General features: G+C 37.4%; 1 protein-coding gene across 4 annotated transcripts in view; it reads right to left on the reverse strand.

The window, feature by feature from the left end:
* Nucleotides 1-20,000, reverse strand: part of LOC135223494 (regulator of G-protein signaling 20-like) — a 320,193-nt gene that overhangs the window by 69,703 nt on the left and 230,490 nt on the right. For all 4 annotated transcript variants that reach the window (XM_064261972.1, XM_064262148.1, XM_064262062.1 and 1 more), the window contains one exon: nt 9,578-9,640. In XM_064261972.1, coding sequence (XP_064118042.1) covers nt 9,578-9,640 — 63 coding nt within the window. The remainder of the gene's footprint in view (nt 1-9,577; nt 9,641-20,000) is intronic.

Here is a 20,000-nt window from a genome sequence, read left to right on the forward strand (position 1 = left end):
AGCTTTCATACTATGCTTTAATATCTGCGTTGTGTCTCAACTTCAGTATCATAATCAAATCTTAAATTTAAGTTCACTTTGCTTCAGAAGGCGTCTCGCAGGTTTTGACCTGGGTTGTCAGTAAACAAGGGAACCTTTTGCAAGGTCGAGGGTCAGGTTGTTCTTGTCTATCATGGCTCCCATTTTTTTTTTCTCTCTTGTAACTTTCCTTCTTTTACTGTATTACACTGTAATCACCTGAAGAAGGGAGCAGTTGGTTTTGAAACTGTAGTGAATTTTAACGTTTTTAATATTTTTCCAAAATGGGATTTTAATTTACTCTTCCAGCCAACAAGTGTGTGTATTATGTTTGCTGTTCTAAAAGTTATCACCAAAATTTGATTTCATTTGGGTTATTGTCAGTGAATTTTCCTTTACGTGTCTTTATCTGAAAATCCTCTTAAAAAGCTGACCCTTCGTTTTCCTTTCACGAAATAAATGCGTATCTGTATAAAACCTTTGGGTCTGACATCTTGTCAACTCTTAAAATGGGAGTTATGGTTTGTTGAATAATATGATGAGTATGAGGATAATGATGATGAGGTCACCACCACCACTTCTACAATCTGAAGCTCATCTCTCTCCAATTAAAGGGGAACGGACATTTTACCAATATTTCAATGACCTAGAAAAAAACGGGAGCCAAGGGTAGTCATCACTCGAGACATCAAGATAATTCTCCTATATTTTCAACGTATGATCTCAGAGCCTAGAAAAATTCTACAGATCAAAACGGACGCTGCTGAATCATCTCTGCGACTGTACATATGTGTATAACGAAATAAAGTCACTAGAAATCTACAATTTGAATTGTGGAAGACTATTAGTGATTTGTGCAATATCCCTTTCCTTTCTTTTGCGTTTTCCTGTCATTCTATAACTGTATTTTTCCCTGTCATTCTGTAACAGTTTTTGGTTGATTTCCAAACTGAGGCGGATACAGGTGCTCTTAAACAAGTATTCTGAAACGATAAATAAAAAAAACAGAGTAACCTGTGTTAATAGTATCGTAGTTTTCACATCGAGATAGAAAGAAAAATTACGTGCTTCCCAAAAATGCACGTTTTTTATTCATATACGAAATAGATGACAGCTCGCTAGTCAATTCACAGGCTATCTCTCACTCTCCTTTAAGCTGCTTTAGACAAAGACGAACCTTTTTTTTTCTGGAGCTAAATCAGATGGAGAGAATTGGGAACCTCTGCCAGGAGAAAGACGCAAATAATTTAATGGAAGTGTCATCAGAGAGTTTATTTAAGACGCTTATCTTACTCCCACACATAATTACAGGATATATGAGGATGAGTGGACTGTGAGAGGCTGAGACGAAGGTAAAGCTCGCTCTCTCTCTCTCTCTCTCTCTCTCTCTCTCTCTCTCTCTCCTCTCGTCTCTCTCTTCTCCTCTCTCTCTCTCTCTCTCTCTCTCTCTCATAATTTGCAATGGTATATCAACTTTTCTGCTTACTTTTCAATTCAACTTCGCAGGCAGTCAGTCAAATCACCCAATCATTTCGTCGATCATTTAACCACCACTCCCACGTACCAATTAACTTTTGTGAAAACGTTGTGCTAATATTAAATCTGAATAATATCCTCGGCAGCTAACTTTGTTTTTAGACACTGATTTGTTTTGTCAGCGGATTCCATTTTCATGGCGGGTGCTTGTCGGCCCAAAAATGTTAGCAAAATTTTAATGACGTTATTAGAATGGTCAGCCATGGGCCGTTAAGAATGTGCACACATACACAGTACAACCAGAGTACTAACTCACAACAATAGACTTTAATAAGACTTGACGGAAGTATATTTTCTTATATAACCTGAAAATGGAACCAAGACAAGTGATAGAAATCAGACATCAACCCGAACTTATGGGAAAAAAAAAAAAAAAAAAAAAAAGAAAAAAAAAAAAAAAAAAAAAAAAAAAAAAAAAAAAAAAAAAAAAAAACAAAAAAAAAAAAAAAAAAGTCATGCTTAAATCTGTCAACCCCCTCTCGCTGGTAAGGAGCGTACAATGATCACACACACAAACACAATTTCAGTATTATATATATATATATATATATATATATATATATATATATATATATATATATACATATATATATATATATGTGTGTGTGTGTGTGTGTGTGTATAATTTATACACACACACACACACACACACATATATATATATGTGTGTGTGTGTGTGTGTGTGTGTACGTGTGTGTGTTTGCCTGTGTATGTATTCTGTATTAAATATAAGATTCCGACTACAAAATATCTAAATAAAGAGAAAAATAACAATTTACGAAGCAAAGGCAAAGACCGTCTACTTCTAGCAGAAGACCCTGTGACTTATACGTTAGACTTTTTTAATATTTGGAATGTAAAGACAGAGATATTAACTTACTTTAAACTCTAATCAACAGTTCCACCAAACAAATATTACAGAGTTTTTTGAAAATGACAGTTGTGTAAACATGACAAGTTGCAGAGTTTTCAGAAAACTTCAATTCTGTAAACCAGACAAGTGTTACAGAGTTTTCAGAAAACATCAATTCTGTAAACCAGACAAGTGTTACAGAGTTTTCAGAAAACGTTAGTTCTTTAAATGAGACAAGTGCTATATACAAAGCTTTCAAAAAAATGTCAGTTCTGTAAACCAGGAAAGTGATACAGATCTTTCAGAAAAAAATATTCGTTCCGTAAACCGGAAAAGTGATACAGAGCTTTCAGAAAAATGTCATTTCTGTAAACCAGAGAGTGTTACGGATGTTTCAGTAAAACAGACAAGTGTTACAAACAGAGCTTTCAGATACTATAAAGAGCTTTCAGAAAATGTCAGCTCTGTAATCTACTTTCGATGAGGAATGTTTCAGGATGTAATGCAATGAATGGAACGTTGTCTTTTACGTGCGCGCTTGATTCGATGACGGGTGAGAAAAGTTAAGTCTATTTATGTCGTATTTGGAGTTCAATTTTATCACACGGAAAACCGAATCATAAAACTGACGAATACCTTAAAGATAAAAGGAATCTTTACGCTATTTACTCACACACACGCACAAACACACACACACACACACAAACACACACCCATATATATATATATATATATATATATATATATATATATATATATATATATATATATGTATATATATATGTGTTTAATATACATCATTTATATATCATATGCGCAAGAAGTTAACCGACTTTCTAGAAACATACAAGCACAAGCACAGACAAACAAGCGCGACCGAAAGTGTCACTTACAATTATGCAGAGCGAGGAGGGGCCAGTGAGCAGAGATTAACCAGGTACAATCAATACAAGATTAACCCAGATGGGAGCGAGAACATATTTACATATAATCAATAATTGAAAAGCATGCGAATTAATATTAAAACAACGAATCCGGACAAACGGACTGAAGCGATATCGGAGGCTGGTTTCCATCAGGTTGTCATCAAATATGCAAGGCAGGATATTAGGTCTATTAAGGTGATGATCAAAGATCTGGAGGTAAGGCTCTCTCTCCCTGGGACTGTTGCACCGGTGTGCCTGTTTAGAATTCTGTTTTAATAATCATAGACTGACCTACAACTAGATAAGGTCGGTTTGCCAGAATCCTGAATAAGGGTTGAGTATGGTGCGGTTTAACAGAAGAACTGTCAAGTTGAAAAGCAAGTTATTATTCATTGGCAGACTCAATTATGCGGATTCCGAAATTCCCGAATATTTCAGTTTTTCCCAAATAAATTAATGTCCGCAAATTTAAGGAGAATCTCAACGGTTTTTCTTGTTGGTAAAATTACTGAAGTCATCGCTGATGAAGATCTGTCTTTCAAAGATGATTGGAACATCCCTTCATCTGCTGACAGAGCCAGGGATAGGAAAGGTATGGGGTTTGCAATCTCATCCCAATACCACACCCTCTAACAAGAAATAGGGAGAATATATTATATATATATATTATATATATATATATATATATATATATATATATATATATATATATATATATATATATACACCATTTTATGGTAATTATTTTCGTAGCTAACATTGTGCAACAATAAGAAGAGAGCACTGAATCTAAGTAAAACTATTAGTTATCGCTGCAAAAATAAAAATAAAAATAAAAAGAATCGGAAGAAAAAAAAGTCAATTTCAATTGGGTAAAACTTGGAACCAGATGATAATTATTTCTGCAAAAACTTAGGAGAAAACAAAGAATCAAACGTAAAACGTGGTTAACAGAAAACTCATAAAAAATTAAGCCTGACCTAAAAGTAAAAACACATGACATAGATAACTCAGAAAAACAATGAATCAATGCACCCAAGAAAATAAATTGAAGCAAATATACGTACACTCGATGGAAGTAACAAACTCACGAGAGTACGCGTGCTTGGAAGAATCAGTGTCACGCTTAAGCTTAAGCACTCGGATCGAGGAACAATCATGAATAAGCACATGCCGTGGATTACTGAAGCAGCAAAGGGGGTCTGGTGTTAGATTAAGTTGGCTTTGTGCCAGCACGGGTTCGTTTTCCTTGGGAACGATGGACTGAAACACTGGTTTGTTTCTGAAGGAAAGGACTGGAAGGAGATAGAGACTGCTATGCAGTTTGCATGTTCAAACAAAAAGAGGAAAAATATAAATTCCGTTATTTGGTGAAATGTTGATAAACATGAGTAGAACACAAAGGCTTAATGGTTTACCATTTTTACCTGAGAGGAGAAGAGAGAGATGATGACGAAGGAGAGAGATGAAGAAGAGAGAAGGAGAGAGAGATCATAAGTGCATAAATCATCGAGACTCCCACCTTACCCAACAGAGACCTTGAGTTTTATATGTAAGATATGTTTTTTTCCAAGATGAAAAAACCTCAGGCGTGTCTGTCTTCTAACTGAACACAAATCGTACAAATCAAGTTTGTACTTTACGATACGTAACAATACTGTACTTGCCGTTAAGATCATTTTTAATTTGACAGTAAAAATGGAAGCAGCAAATAACTATGAGGGTTTTGTGACTTTGAATGACGATTGTAATATATTTCAATAAAAATTTTCTTTATATATATACATTTATATATATGTGTGTATATATATATATATATATATATATATATATATATATATATATATATATATAATTACAAGGCTGGGTTTTCGTACACACCTCATCCCACAATACTGTAACTTAGTAATGGGCAAAATGGTTTAATTGTAATGTGAATGAGAAAATATTAATTCTAATTTGGATTAAAAAAAAATTACAGAAAAGGATGAATAAATACATGATTGGGATGTCTTCCCTTCAGCAATACAAGATCTGTTGCTGCAAGTTTCTTTACGTATTGTTTCGGATCTCAGGGGTTACGCCCCCCCCGGGTCAAAAAGTTTCATCATCATGATATTTCTTTATATATGGACCCATATTTTTCTTACTGATTTACTTGATTTAATGTCTAAAATAGTTTTCTTATGTGCTTACAGTTCAGGATTCACGCGCATGCATGTACAAAGAATTACATTCATACAAGTAGAAACTTAAACACATGCAAACGCACATTACTTATGCTTATATATATATATATATATATATATATATATATATATATATACATACATACATACATACATGTATACATACATATATATACATATATATAAAATATATATATATATATATATATATATATATATATATATGTATATATATATATATATATATATATATATATATATATATATATACATATGCACTTGCAGTGGATTTGAATATAGTTGGCATTATGGATTTGAGAGAACTAATGAAGTTGAGAACGAATTTTAAGGAACCTAGTGATTTGAGGCAGGGTAAAAACTAAGGTTTATTAGTAGTACTAACTAGAAGAAATTAGTTTTGCATTCGCATTGTCTGCTGAATTAATTCTTTTGCTTTTTCGTGTGTATGGTGTTTTTACGTTGCATGGAACCAGTGGTTATTCAGCAACGGGACCAACGGTTTTACGTAACCTCCGAACTACGTCGAGAGTGAACTTCTGTCACCAGAAATGCACATCTCTCACACCTCAATGGAATGCCCGAGAATCGAACTCGCGGCCACCGAGGTGGCAGTTCAAGACCATACCGATCACGCCACTGAGGCGCTCTCATTCTTTTGCTGCCCGGGTTATAGGACTCGGGAGGAAGAGTTCGAATACGTAACAAATTCAACTTTAAAACTGATGTGGTTTTTCCACTACGATCAGACCAGGAGATGCATTACAGAGATTGCTTAGTCCTATGAGATGTGTTTGGTGAATAAATCTGGGTTTATGTTTTCTCTTTAAAATATTAATGAAATGGCTTTGATATACTTTCCTCTACGTTTGGGGAGTGATCTCGCGAGCCTGGCCTGAGGGTCACGGGGAAGCAACCCAACTCAGAATCCTGTACACATCCTTCCCATCTCTTATTGCTTACTATGATTAGGTAGTCTAGGATATCTTATAAATTATTTTGAGTGCCGTTAAATATTAATGAATATGGATACACAGGCTGTAGAAATACCAGATGTATTGGTTGTTCATTACGTGTGTTGTTAATCCATTTTTTACGGTACAGACAGACAGACAGGCATACACGAAACAAGTGTATATATTATATATATATATATATATATATATAGATATATATATATATATATCTATATGCATATGTGTATGTATATACCTACATATATATGCATATATATAATATATATATACATACACACACACACACACACACACACACATATATAATATATATATATATATATATATATATTATATATATATATATATAATAGCTGCTTAGGGTCAAGTTCAGGGCAACGAATTCGTACGAAAAATGGGGTTACTTAAAATTTGTTCCGGAGGTACTACTACGAGTCTTGTCAATGTAATAAAAATCACAATTATATGCTAATAAAATCAATTCATAAGTAACTAAAGGAAACGAACAGACGTTTTTGAAACTTTCTAAATAAGGATAAGTCTATTCTCTGGTAGCCTCATAGGAACTAAAATACTATTACTTCCTCTTCTTTTTCGTTATTCTTTATTTATTTATTTATCATTATTATTATTATTATTATTATTATTATTATTATTATTATTATTATTATTATTATTATTATTATTATTATTATTCAGATATAAGCAAACGGCATTAACCAACGTGCACTCTTCCCTTCCAGCGCACTAAGTTCCCGTTTGCAAAAAAAAAAAATTAATAATAAATAAATAAACAATTAAGTAAATAATTTCAATACATGAGTAGCACTAAAAGTATAGAAAATAGGGCGAAAGATATACGAAGCCAAAATGATTATCGAATAAATATATACATTAATGTCATGTTACAAAACAGCTTTCAAAAGGTGAAAATAGGTGTCAAAGTGTACATTTCAATAAGAACATTCAAACCGAAGGGCGCAAAAAGCCTTGTTGCAAAAATTATGGTACAATCTATAGTTCATAAGGTAAAAAATGTCTCGTCGAATAAATGGGATGAGAATAACGTGACAACAAGAAAAAAAATGGAGTTTTCTGTACAGCGTATAATGCTGTATGAAACTCTCTGCCAAGGCCCATAAAACTTTCAGCCGCGCCCCGGAAAACTAACTTTAAACTTAAATAAAATAAAAACTACAGAGACTACAAGAATGCAATTTGGTATGTTTGATGATTGTAGGTTGGTTGATCAACATACCAATTTGCAGCTCTCTAGCCTCAGTAGTATTTAAGATTCGAAGGGGAACGGACAGACAAAAAGCCATCTCAATAGTTTTTTATTTTTATTTTACAGAAAACTAAAATGGAAGACTAGGAAGAACATAAAAAAAAAACTAGGCGTAGAAGTAGTAAAACGAAATGAAGATGAAAAAAACAACTATTTGAATCTTGAATTCAGTGAAGAAACGGACCCGTGGGAGAGAAAAATCCACAGAAGGTTTTGTTATTCGGTTCCTAAAAAAATCCCACAAATAAAGGAACCCGACTGATAAATCAACTACGAGGATGACGTAAGTGATGCCACTGACCTTTAGAGAGAGAGAGAGAGAGAGAGAGAGAGAGAGAGAGAGAGAGAGAGAGAGCTTCATTTGATGATGTATCTAATTTTAGTCAGCTATGAGAGGCCAGACCAATGTTGCCACAATTAACGACATCAGCAGTGGTGCCATCGCTCGGGCACATTTCTCCAATTTTGGGAATGAAAAGTAAAAAATAAATAAAATAAAATAAAATAAAAAAAGACAAGTAGAAATGACATAATTGCCGATTAATCAGGAAAATGTATCTTATTTTTACAATTGCTATTTACGAGAACAAGGCAGTTCCTAAAATAACACCTGTCATTAAGTGCAAAACATTACAATAATATCGGAATTATATATAATCCATATACCACAAAAATAATATATTATTATATATATATATATATATCTATATATAATAATATAGGATATATATATTTTATATATATTTATTATAATATTATTTATATATCAAATATTATATATATCATACATATTAATTATATATATATACACAGATATATATACTATATATATATATATAGTATATATATATATATATATCTATGTATATATGTATATATATATACATATTATATATATATCCTATATAATATATATATCTATTATACGATATATATATATATATATACTCCAGTATACACACACACACACACACACACACACACAAACACACGTATATGCTGACAGATGGAGTGAAATTTAAAACGACTGTTGTTGAATACGGTTGGATAACGAAGAAACCTGTTCGTTATAAAAAAATTAACAAATAAAAACATTATTTATGTTCCATTGCGCGTACAGCGCAGGTAATGAAGCCACTCAAAAAGAGAAAAGCTATAATTTTAATTGTAAATTCCGTTCTAACTCGGTAACAATCAATTTCGATATTAACTTGACATAATAGTAAATTCTACACCTTCCCATTAGCGTCGAAATTTACGTTGCGAACACAAACCTATAAACTCTGATCTGTGCAACAACCTCCCAGAGGAAGACGTGCAACTGGAAACTTCTCCTTGCATTTTAATACATCTTTATCTATTTGTTAAGTTGTTAATTAATATATTTTTCTTTTTTAATAAGTGGGGTCTCTTTTTTTATGTATTTCCCTTTACGTCGTCTTACTTCTCTATAATGAACACCGTATTCTTTGGAATCTCTGATTTCAAGTCAGTGGCCCTTGTGGGTTTGTTTTCATATGAATAGGTTTATAAATCATAATAATTATGAATAAAATAATAATAATAATAATAATAATAATAATAATAATAATAATAATAATAATAATAATAATAATAATAATACGCAAACAAAAGAGTAAAGTAAGTTTCTAAAGCACTGGAAAATTAAGTTAATGATACGTTTTCACGAATTTTGTTACTAACTCAGTAATATTACATTTCCTTACCAACCTCTGCTAACATGATAAATTTTATATATTCCCAATACTTACGGTGGTTCATTGTCCCCATTTAGTCTGCTGTTCTGGGGGGGTCTTGAGCTGGGAGGTCTTATACTGCAAAAGAAAGGAAATCGTTTGTTAGTAGGTGTACTATGTTTACCCGAGGTATGTGGTTATAAGTCATGTATCTGTATAATATAGTAATAATAATTTTCTGCGGGGTCCACAATAATAAGAATGTTAAAAGTTCACGTATAATTTATAAACACTATGAAAGCTTTCGAACCCATGGACCCCTTAGAACATTGTATATACTTTCCACATAATAATAATAATAATAATAAATAATAATAATAATAATAATAATAATATAATAATAATAATAAGAAGAAGAAGAAGAAGAAGAAGAAGAAGAAAACAGCGCATTCAAGATGATTACACACTCAAATGTTGACTGACATATACTTCAAAGGATATACTCAACCCAATTTTCCATCATAAAGAAACTGTATAAAGAGTGTGGTGTTATAAATATTTACCTAGAATTGCCAAAGACAATTTTGGGTAAATATCTCGTTTTGCTTTTTATTTTCAAAACCGTTTAGGAGAGAGAGAGAGAGAGAGAGAGAGAGAGAGAGAGAGAGAGAGAGAGAGAGAGAGAAATTGTTAATGGCAATATTCATAACAAAGATAGAATACTTTTCATTCATTTGATGTTATACTTGCGAAGGAAGTACAAAATTCTTTTCAAGCGAATGATGCCATTTCGAAGCGTACCGATTTAGGATAAAAAAAAAAAAAACAAGACAAGCAGAAAAGTTTTACTGTGCAATACTGTGGCTTACATCACCTTTAAAAACACACAACGGTCATTTAATTGTAATCCAGAAATTTTCGATTGTTCTAAATTTCATAATCCTTTTTTGCACTGCACTGGGGTTTGGCATCATATCAAAACCTATTTTTCCTCGCTACTGATGCGGCTGGTTTACCGGAACCAATATCCGACTGTCCTTTCCTATTTTAGGAGAACTGATACGCATATTTTTTTCACAGATGGCACTTTTTTTTCACAAAGTAAAAAATACCACTTCTTCGATTTATGCGTTAAAATGCACTATAATCTTCTTATATTTTGACTGAAAAAATACGCTGATTTTTCAAACGCACAATATTTTTCGATTTTAGTCGACAAAATACTCGGATATTTCAGGATCCGCGTTGGCAAAATAAGCAATATTCTCCAACTTTGGTGGGTAAAATGTGCTAATTTTTATAGACTGACTTTCAAAAGCTGCAACTGTAATTTCCTTATTAAGCGAAGTTTAGATTAATGTTTACATACGGTACAATTCGAAATAGCCAGTGACCTTGAAAATTAGTTACGGCATTAATACTACATAAGGAACATGGAAAAAATATCCATTTAAGATCCAAGAACTTCAGACAAAAAACTGGGTAATAATGACAACAATAATCATAAAGTTAACAATGATTATTTCTTGCTAAGAGTAGTACAACCAATTAGGTTTGCTAAAAGTTGTCATGGTTCCTAAAGTATGTTTATTTTCTTATTTTCTGATTCCATTGATGAACATATTCTTTCAGCCCTTTTGTCTTAACAATGCTTCGATACATAAAAAACCAGATACGAGTTAACCTACTCTGAGTATCTATTTTCAAAGTAAATAAAACTGAAAAACATGGAAACCCTTGAAAGTATGAGGATGGAGGGGGTGGGGGGGAAGAGAGATTGTTGTTGTCTTTTGTCTTTTCTCTGAGTTTTTTTTTTTTTTCTTTTCTCTGAGTTGTTTTGTTTTCCCCTTCTCGACGTAAGAGTGCACACACAACGGCATCAGTAACCAAAGTAACAATAGCTGTACGAAAAAACTAAATGATCAGCTTTAGTACTAAAAAATCTTTCGAACACAACTGCTGTGCTAAAACGAATGATCTCGACAGCTATTAAAAAATCTCCCCTGACAAACCGTAAAAGCATCAAAAGGCAAAAGAATTATTTCTGGGACTTACTATGCAATACTCATAACTCATTAGGAACAAGAGGCTGGGAATTTTCCCACAATACCTTTAGAGAACAGGACACCAAGTAATTTAAAAAGGAGAAAACAGTGAGTAAAACAGAAAACATAAACTTTATAACGAATGAGTAATGAATGAATGACCATTTGCTAATGAGTAATAAAACTTACAGTCAACAGAAAACGACAGAAAGTGTCCTTAATTGCAGCATCGTGCAAAAGAGTAAACTGAATTCGAAATCCCTCAGAGGGAGCAACCTCCGTTATGACCACTTCGAAGTCAATGAAAGGGAGCAACGCCCCTTGTGACGATTCTGAAGTCAGTCAAGGGGAGCAAGCTTTCATCGGGATTTCACTAAAGGGAGTAGAAGAAAGCAGCAAAGACTTTAAGGGCCACGCAGGAGCCAGCCGAAGGAAGCGACGCCTCTTGAAACGACTTCGAAGTTGGCTGAAGGAACCAACACATATTGGGGGACTTCTTCCATTTAGTTAAAGGGATCAAGGTTCCCTCCAAAGTCAATCAAAGACAGCAGCTCCCCTTTGGACGGCACGCAAGTCAGTTGAAGAAAGCAATGTCCTTAGGGACGAAACCGAGGTCAGTCGAAGGGTGAATCCTCCTTCGGAATGACAGCGAAGTTCGTTGGAAGAGCAACGTCCCTTGCGACAACTCCGAAGTCAGTCGAAGAGAATAACGCCCCCTTGCGACAACTCCGAAGTCAGTCAAAGGGAACAACGTCCCCTTACGACAACTCCGAAGTCAGTTGATGGGAACAACACCCCCTTGCGATAACTCCGAAGTCAGTCGAAGGGAACAACGTCCCCTTGCGACAAGAAACTCCGACGTGCAGTCAAAGGACAACGTCTCGCTTGCGACAACTCATCAGTCATTCCGAAGGGAAACAACGCCCTTTGCGACACGTACTCCAAAGTCAGTCCGGAGGGTACAACGCCCCCTATCGAACCACTCTGTAACTCAGTCTAAGGAACAACTTTCCCGTCGACAACTTCGAAGTCATTTAAGGGACACGCCCCTTCGAAACTCCAAGTCATCGCAGGGAACAACATCCCCTTGCACAACTCCGCAGTCAGTCGAAGGTAACAACGCCCCCTTGCGACAACTCTGCACTCAGTCGTAGGGACAACTGGACGATACGAACGACAACGCAACTCACGAACGCCCCCTAAAGTCGACAACTCTGAACTCAGTCCGAAGGGAACAACGTCCCCTTCGACAACTCCTGAACTCAGTCTAATGGAACAACGCCCCTACGGCAACTCTGAAACTCAGTCTCAGGAACCACGCCCCCTACGCAACCCGAACTCGTCTAAGGAACAACCCCGCTAACCGACAACTCGAACTCATCTAGGAACAACAGCCCCTATCGACCACTCGACGTCATCGAAGGAACAACGCCCCCTTCGACAACTCCGAAATTACAGTCTAACGGGAACAACGGACTTCGGAAACAACAACCCCTGCCCCTTGCGACAACTCGAAGTCAGTCGAAGGGAAGCAACGGCGCCCCCTTTGCGACAACTCCGAAGTCAGTCTAATGGGAAACAACGTCCAAACCCCTTGCGACAACTCCGAAGTCAGTCGAAAGAAGGGAACAACGCCCCAATTGCGGGACAACTTGTCCGAAGTCAAGTCCGAAGGGAACAACGCCCCCTTGCGACAACTCCGAAGTCAGTCGAAGGGAACAACGCCCCCTTGCGACAACTCCGAAGTCAGTCGAAAGGGAACAACGTCTCCTTGCGACAACTTCGAAGTCAGTCGAAGGGAACAACGCCCCCTTGCGACAACTCCGAAGTCAGTCGAAGGGAACAACGCCCCCTTGTGACAACTCCGAAGTCAGTCGAAGGGAACAACGCCCCCTTGCGACAACTCCGAAGTCAGTCGAAGGGAACAACGCCCCCTTGCGACAACTCCGAAGTCAGTCGAAAGGGAACAACGTCCCCTTGCGACAACTCCGAAGTCAGTCGAAGGGAACAATGCCCCCTAACGACAACTCTGAAGTCAGTCGAAGTGAACAACGCCCCCTTGCGACAACTCCGAAGTCAGTCGAAGGGAACAACGCCCCCTGGCGACAACTCTGAACTCAGTCGAAGGGAACAACGCCCCCTTGCGACAACTCTGAACTCAGTCGAAGGGAACAACGCCCCCTTGCGACAACTCTGAACTCAGTCGGAGGGAACAACGCCCCCTAGCGACAACTCTGAACTCAGTCTAAGGGAACAACGCCCCCTAGCGACAACTCTGAACTCAGTCTAAGGGAACAACGCCCCCTAGCGACAACTCCGAACTCAGTCTAAGGGAACAACGCCCCCTAGCGACAACTCTGAACTTCAGTCTAAGGGAACAACGCCCCCTAGCGACAACTCTGAACTCAGTCTAAGGGAACAACGTTCCCCCTTGGCGACAACTCTTGAATCGTCAAGGGAACAACCCGCCCCCTAGCGACAACTCTGAACTCAGGTCTTAAGGGAACAAACGCCCCCCTAGCGACAACTCTGAACTCAGTCTAAGGGAACAACGCCCTCTAGCGGACAACTCCGAACCTCAGTCTAAAGGGAAACAAACGCCCCTAGCGACAACTCTGAACTCAGTCTAAGGGAACAACGCCCCCTAGCGACAACTCTGAACTCAGTCTAAGGGAACAACGCCCCCTTGCGACAACTCCGAAGTCAGTCGAAGGGAACAACGCCCCCTTGCAACAACTCCGAAGTCAGTCTAAGGGAACAACGCCCCTTGTGAACAACTTCCGAAGTTAGTCGAAGGGAACAATCCCCTTTGCGGACAAACTCTTGAACTAGTCTAAGGAACAAACGTCCCCTTTGCGGACAACTCCGAAGTCAGTCCGAAGGGGAACAAACGCCCCCCTTGCGACAACTCCCGAAAGTCAGTCGAAAGGGAACAACGCCCCCTTGCGGACAACTCCGAAGTCAGTCGAAGGGGAACAACGCCCCCTTTGCGACAACTCCGGAAGTTCAGTTCCGAAAGGAACAACGTCCCCTTGCGACCGAAGTCAGTCGAAAGGAACAACGCCCCCTTGCGAAACTTCGAAGTCCAGTTCGAAGGCAACAACGCCCCCTTGGCGACAACTCCGAAGTCCAGTCGAAGGGAACAAACGCCCCTTTGCGAAACAACTACCGAAAGGTCCAGTCGAAGGAACAACGCCCCCTGCGACAACTCCGGAAGTCAGTCGAACTCTGAAGTCAGTCGAAAGGAACAACGTCCCCTTGCGACAACTCCGAGTCAGTTGAAGGGAAAATGCCCCCCTAACGGGACAACCCCTTCTGAACTCAGTCCCCCGAAGTTGAACAACGCCCCCCTTGCGACAACTTCCGAAGTAGTTTCGAAGAACAACAACCTCCTTGTGACAACTCTGAAGTCAGTCAAAAGGGGAACAACGAACCCCCTTGCGACAACTTTGAAGTCAGTCGAAGGGAACAACGTCCCCTTGCGACAACTCTGATCTCAGTCGACGGGAAACAACGCCCCTTGGGCCAACCCGAAGTCAGTCGAAGGGAACAACGCCCCCTTGTGACAACTCCGAAGTCAGTCGAAGGGAACAACGCCCCCTTGCGACAACTCCGAAGTCAGTCGAAGGGAACAACGCCCCTTGCCGGGAACAACTCCGAAGGTCCCAGTGAAGGGAACAACGCCCCCTTGCAACAACTCCTGAAACTTCCAGCTCCGAAAAAAAGGGCACCGTCCCCTTGCGGACAAAACTCCGAAAGTCACGAAGGGAACAACGCCCCCTTGGACAACTCCGAAGTCAGTTCCGAAGGGAACAACGCCCCCTTGACCAACTTCGAAGTTAGTCGAAGGGGAACAACCCCACTTGGCGACCGAACTCGAAAGTCAGTCGAAGAATAAGCCCCCTTGCGAACAACGTCCGAAGTCAGTCGAAGGGAACAACGCCCCCTCGCGACGGCAGCGACGTCGCTTCATGCTAGCGATCTCCCTTCCTCTCTAAACTAGACGTAATCACTATTGCCGGATGAAGCTGTGTTGTTGTCGCGTCGTGCTACGACAAGTCTCTCGTGTGATGTGATCCAAGGAGGTACTCATCTCGTTAGGTCAATTTTCAAAGTTATGAATAAACAACATGATGAGGCACTAACTTTCCTTTCAACAACCTCTCTCTCTCTCTCTCTCTCTCTCTCTCTCTCTCTCTCTCTCTCTCTCCGGCGCTCTCTACCCATGTGAAGGAAGGAGGATGGGAGAGGTGGCATGGACAGGGGGAGGGGAGTGGCACGGGGGGTGAACCTGTTCCACCACCAGCAAGGAAATCAATAATTGGTCGTGTGGGCTCACCTGGAGAGGCAGCCACTGATGGGCCGACCGAGTGAGAGGTGTAGAGAGAGAGAGAGAGAGAGAGAGAGAGAGAGAGAGAGAGAGAGAGAGAGAGAGGAAGGCAGCACCCATTAATTATGTTTAAATAAACGTATTGGAGAGATAAAATCTATAGAGTACGAAAGAGAGACGGAGAGAGAAAAAGAACCTGTAAATCATGCCTAGATAAACGTACGAGCCAGGAAAATATGTATGAAGTAGTCAGAGAGAGAGAGAGAGAGAGAGAGAGAGAGAGAGAGATTAATTATGTTTAAATAAACGCACTGGAGAGATGAAATTTACATGGTACAAAAGAGATAAGGAGAATGAGTGGACGAACCTGTAAATCATACCTGAATCAACGTACAAGACAGGAAAAGATGTATGAAGTTGTGTGAGAGAGAGAGAGAGAGAGAGAGAGAGAGAGAGATAAAACCAATAAAGCCTACGTTAAAAACATAAACTGACAAGATGAGTACATGAACCTCTTCGGCCGTCGATCCCCCCACAGACACACACACACACACACACACAGAAACATGGCGTCGAAGACGTGCGCCTCTGTTAAACGAGCTTTTAATTGTGATAAGGAAATATTCAATTAACGTTTCCAAAATGATATCCCGGACGCTCTGGGGAAATCACCCACAAACGCAGAGAGAGAGAGAGAGAGAGAGAGAGAGAGAGAGAGAGAGAGAGAGAGAGAGAGAGAGAGAGAGAGAGTCAATGTAGTCACAAAATACGAAAATAATGCTTATGCCTGTTGTATGGGAAAATGATATAACTTTCATCGAATGACAATTTTTTTTAATTTGTTTTTTCCCTAGTAGAACAATATATATCTTGATGAAATTTCTTCAATGATAACATTTATCATCACATATGAAGACTAGCTACCCAAACAGGTGAACAGATGCACAGACACACACACCACACACACACGAAACACAGGATAAAATGATTCTTGATAATTCGACAAACAAGTCGTAAAAATTTTAAACTTTCGAGTGTCAAACAGTAAATGAGTTTGAATATCCGGTAACTTGGGAATAAGTTATTATAGATGGATGGTAAGTGCAACCAAAGTGACGAGGATCTGACTTAGGGTTTTCTGCAGTGACGAGAAAATTGAGCCCGTTCAGTTACATAAGAAACTAAAGCTTCTATCGTTTTACAAGTTTGGCGTAGGTATGAAAAAACTTATTCGGCATCATTACACGCTCATACCATTGAGAATAGAATAGTATATATACAATTTAGGCCACTGGCCAAGCGCTGGGACCCATGCAGTCATTCAGTGCTATAAGAGAAACTGACAGTAAGAAGGGTTTGAAAGGTGAGAAAGAAAGAGAGAGGAAAGTCAGATGGAAGAAAGAGAATATGAACGGACGTACAGCAAAAGAAATGAAAGAGGTTGCAGCTCGGGGCCAAAAAGGACGCTGCAAAAACCTAATACCAGTGACAATTTTTACATTTGTACACGATATTCGGCTTTAATATATAAGTTTATAATGTTTTACACATATTCATAAATACCGTAAAAATAACGACAGAAAACGTAATCCTAACGCGGGAAGTAATGCCGCAATGCAGCGTAATTGTACAGTACTACTCTCTCCTAACCGTGCAAGATAATCAGTCAGATGTGAATTTGCCCATTTCATCTCGTTATTATTATCATGGAGCGGAGGGACTTCCATATGTAGGAGGTGCGAGAATGTGCTCAAGATCATGAGATTATTTATTAGCTATGGTTCATTTTGGCACCAGAGGTATGTGGCAGCGGTAACTACCGTTTTGAAACTTTCTGAAGCCGCCCCTTATTGGAAGATACCGCATGGAAAAATTAGTATCATTATTACTGCTGTTGCTGTTTATCGTAGTATGTTATATAAGGGTCCACCACAGAGACTACAGTTTCGTTAACGTTCAAAGGAATAGTCAAACATATTTAACCTTGAGACACACACACACACAACACACACGCACACACGCACACACACACACACACATATATATATAGACATATATATTATATATAATATATATAGTATATATATATATATATATAGATATATAATATATATAGATATATATATATATATAGTTATATTATATATATATATAGTATATATCTATATATATATATTATATCTATATATATATATATAGATATATATATATAGATATATATATATATATCTATATATATATATATATAGATATATATATATCTTATATATATATATATCTATATATAGATATATAGATATATATATATAGATAATATATATATATTATATATGTATATATATATATATAATATATATATATATATATATATAATATATTATATTATCATCCAATTGTAGTTCCGGATCAATCGGATTTGATTATTAGATAAATCAAAGCGTAATCATCCATTACAAACACGCAATACCGTTCATCAACAACAAACACTGACGCTTTTAATTCCCTGGACAATGCGCGTCACTCCGGCCTCCATGGACTTTTCAATCTTCGTGATCAGAAACCATCAGACATCAGGACCTCAAAGAGCTTCTAAAGATCATTTTCAGCATCAAAATTTCATCAGGAATGCAGGAGCGCTTCATGTTTAACATAATATAGTGTCACCCATTATGAGCATGTATTCATGCAGTATGTGTTCATATATTCATATCGTCATCATTATCATCGCCTCCAGCGTGTTACGTGACGAAAAAGGCCTCTGTGAAATTCAGCCGCCCACCATCTTTTATGTGCTTTATCTTCCATAAATCTCCACTCTGACTCTAGCCTCCCTTCTCATAATCCTTATCTGAGTAGGTCTAGGTCCTCCAACTCTCCTGGTGTCCACGGGAGCCCAGGCGGCAATGGCACGTACTCTTCTCCAAAAGGTTGAACAGAGGATATTCTTAATCTTATTTAAAGTATCATTTCCAACTGTCCGCGAGCCATTTTGACTCCGTTATAAATCCATCTATTGAAACTTTGTATTTCTCAATCCGGGACGAATTTCTGTTTTTGATGCTAAGTTATCCATATTTTTCATTTTCAATTATACTTTCGATGTAGCCAAACAAAAAAATATAATAGGGAAATTAAGTTATAAAACACCTTTAATTCGGTTTGTAAATTTGCCAGTCTGCCAAATACGTTCAGACATTTTGGACCGTTTTTTTTAATCTTTGAACAAATTCCAACTGAACTACCCTAATACTTCTCCTTGCATTTAAATACATTTTATCTATTTATCAATTTATTTATTTATTTCTAAATAAGTGAGATCTCTTCTTTGTGTGTTTCCCTTTACTTCCTCTTACTTCCTCCTAATGAAAACCGTACTCTGGAAGCATGAATTTCAAGTCAATGGCCCCTCTGGGCTTGTTCCACATAAATAGGTTTCATCTATTAATAATAAATCAAGAGGACCTGCGCTGGATATCAATGTCCCTAAATATTTGAATGTTCCATCTCATTTATCATTTCTCTATCAAAAGTTATCTCATCCTCATCTAAGTAAACTTAGTGTCCATGCATAGGAACAAATGATCATCTGCAAGCGTTTGGAATTCTCAGACCAAAGTGATTTTCAAGCTAATTTTCATGTAAATATTAAACAAATCTTCCAGAAACCACATAAAACGTAGGTGATATTTTGGTAGAATTTTATAAGAAAACAAAAAAGCCAACTCTGCCCAAATCTTGACAGAATGAGTCTCTTCTTCAAATTGAATACGCTTCTCGAAATACGAGAACCTGCGTGTTGACTTTAGAAACTCACGCTTCATGTAACCTTAATGTGCTAATCTATATTTCACACATGAATAAATCTCACGCTCCAGGCTGACATGAATTTAAACATTTTTAGTCGGCAAAGTTTTGTAGATCATATCTACTCTTTAAATAAATCGGAAAGCTATTATAAAGCCTCTTTTTTTGTGTTCAAAAATTCCTTTATTCTTTTATTGAATTTCATACTATTTTACGACTATTGATGCAAAATAAAATATATATATATTATCTTGCATTTGCCGTAACACACCTTTTGAAATTGCATTACGATTTAGAAATAAGCTCAAACTTAAAACCT

The sequence above is a fragment of the Macrobrachium nipponense genome, chromosome 11 (assembly GCF_015104395.2).
Source record: "Macrobrachium nipponense isolate FS-2020 chromosome 11, ASM1510439v2, whole genome shotgun sequence".
In the NCBI taxonomy this organism is placed as follows: Eukaryota; Metazoa; Arthropoda; class Malacostraca; order Decapoda; family Palaemonidae; genus Macrobrachium; species Macrobrachium nipponense.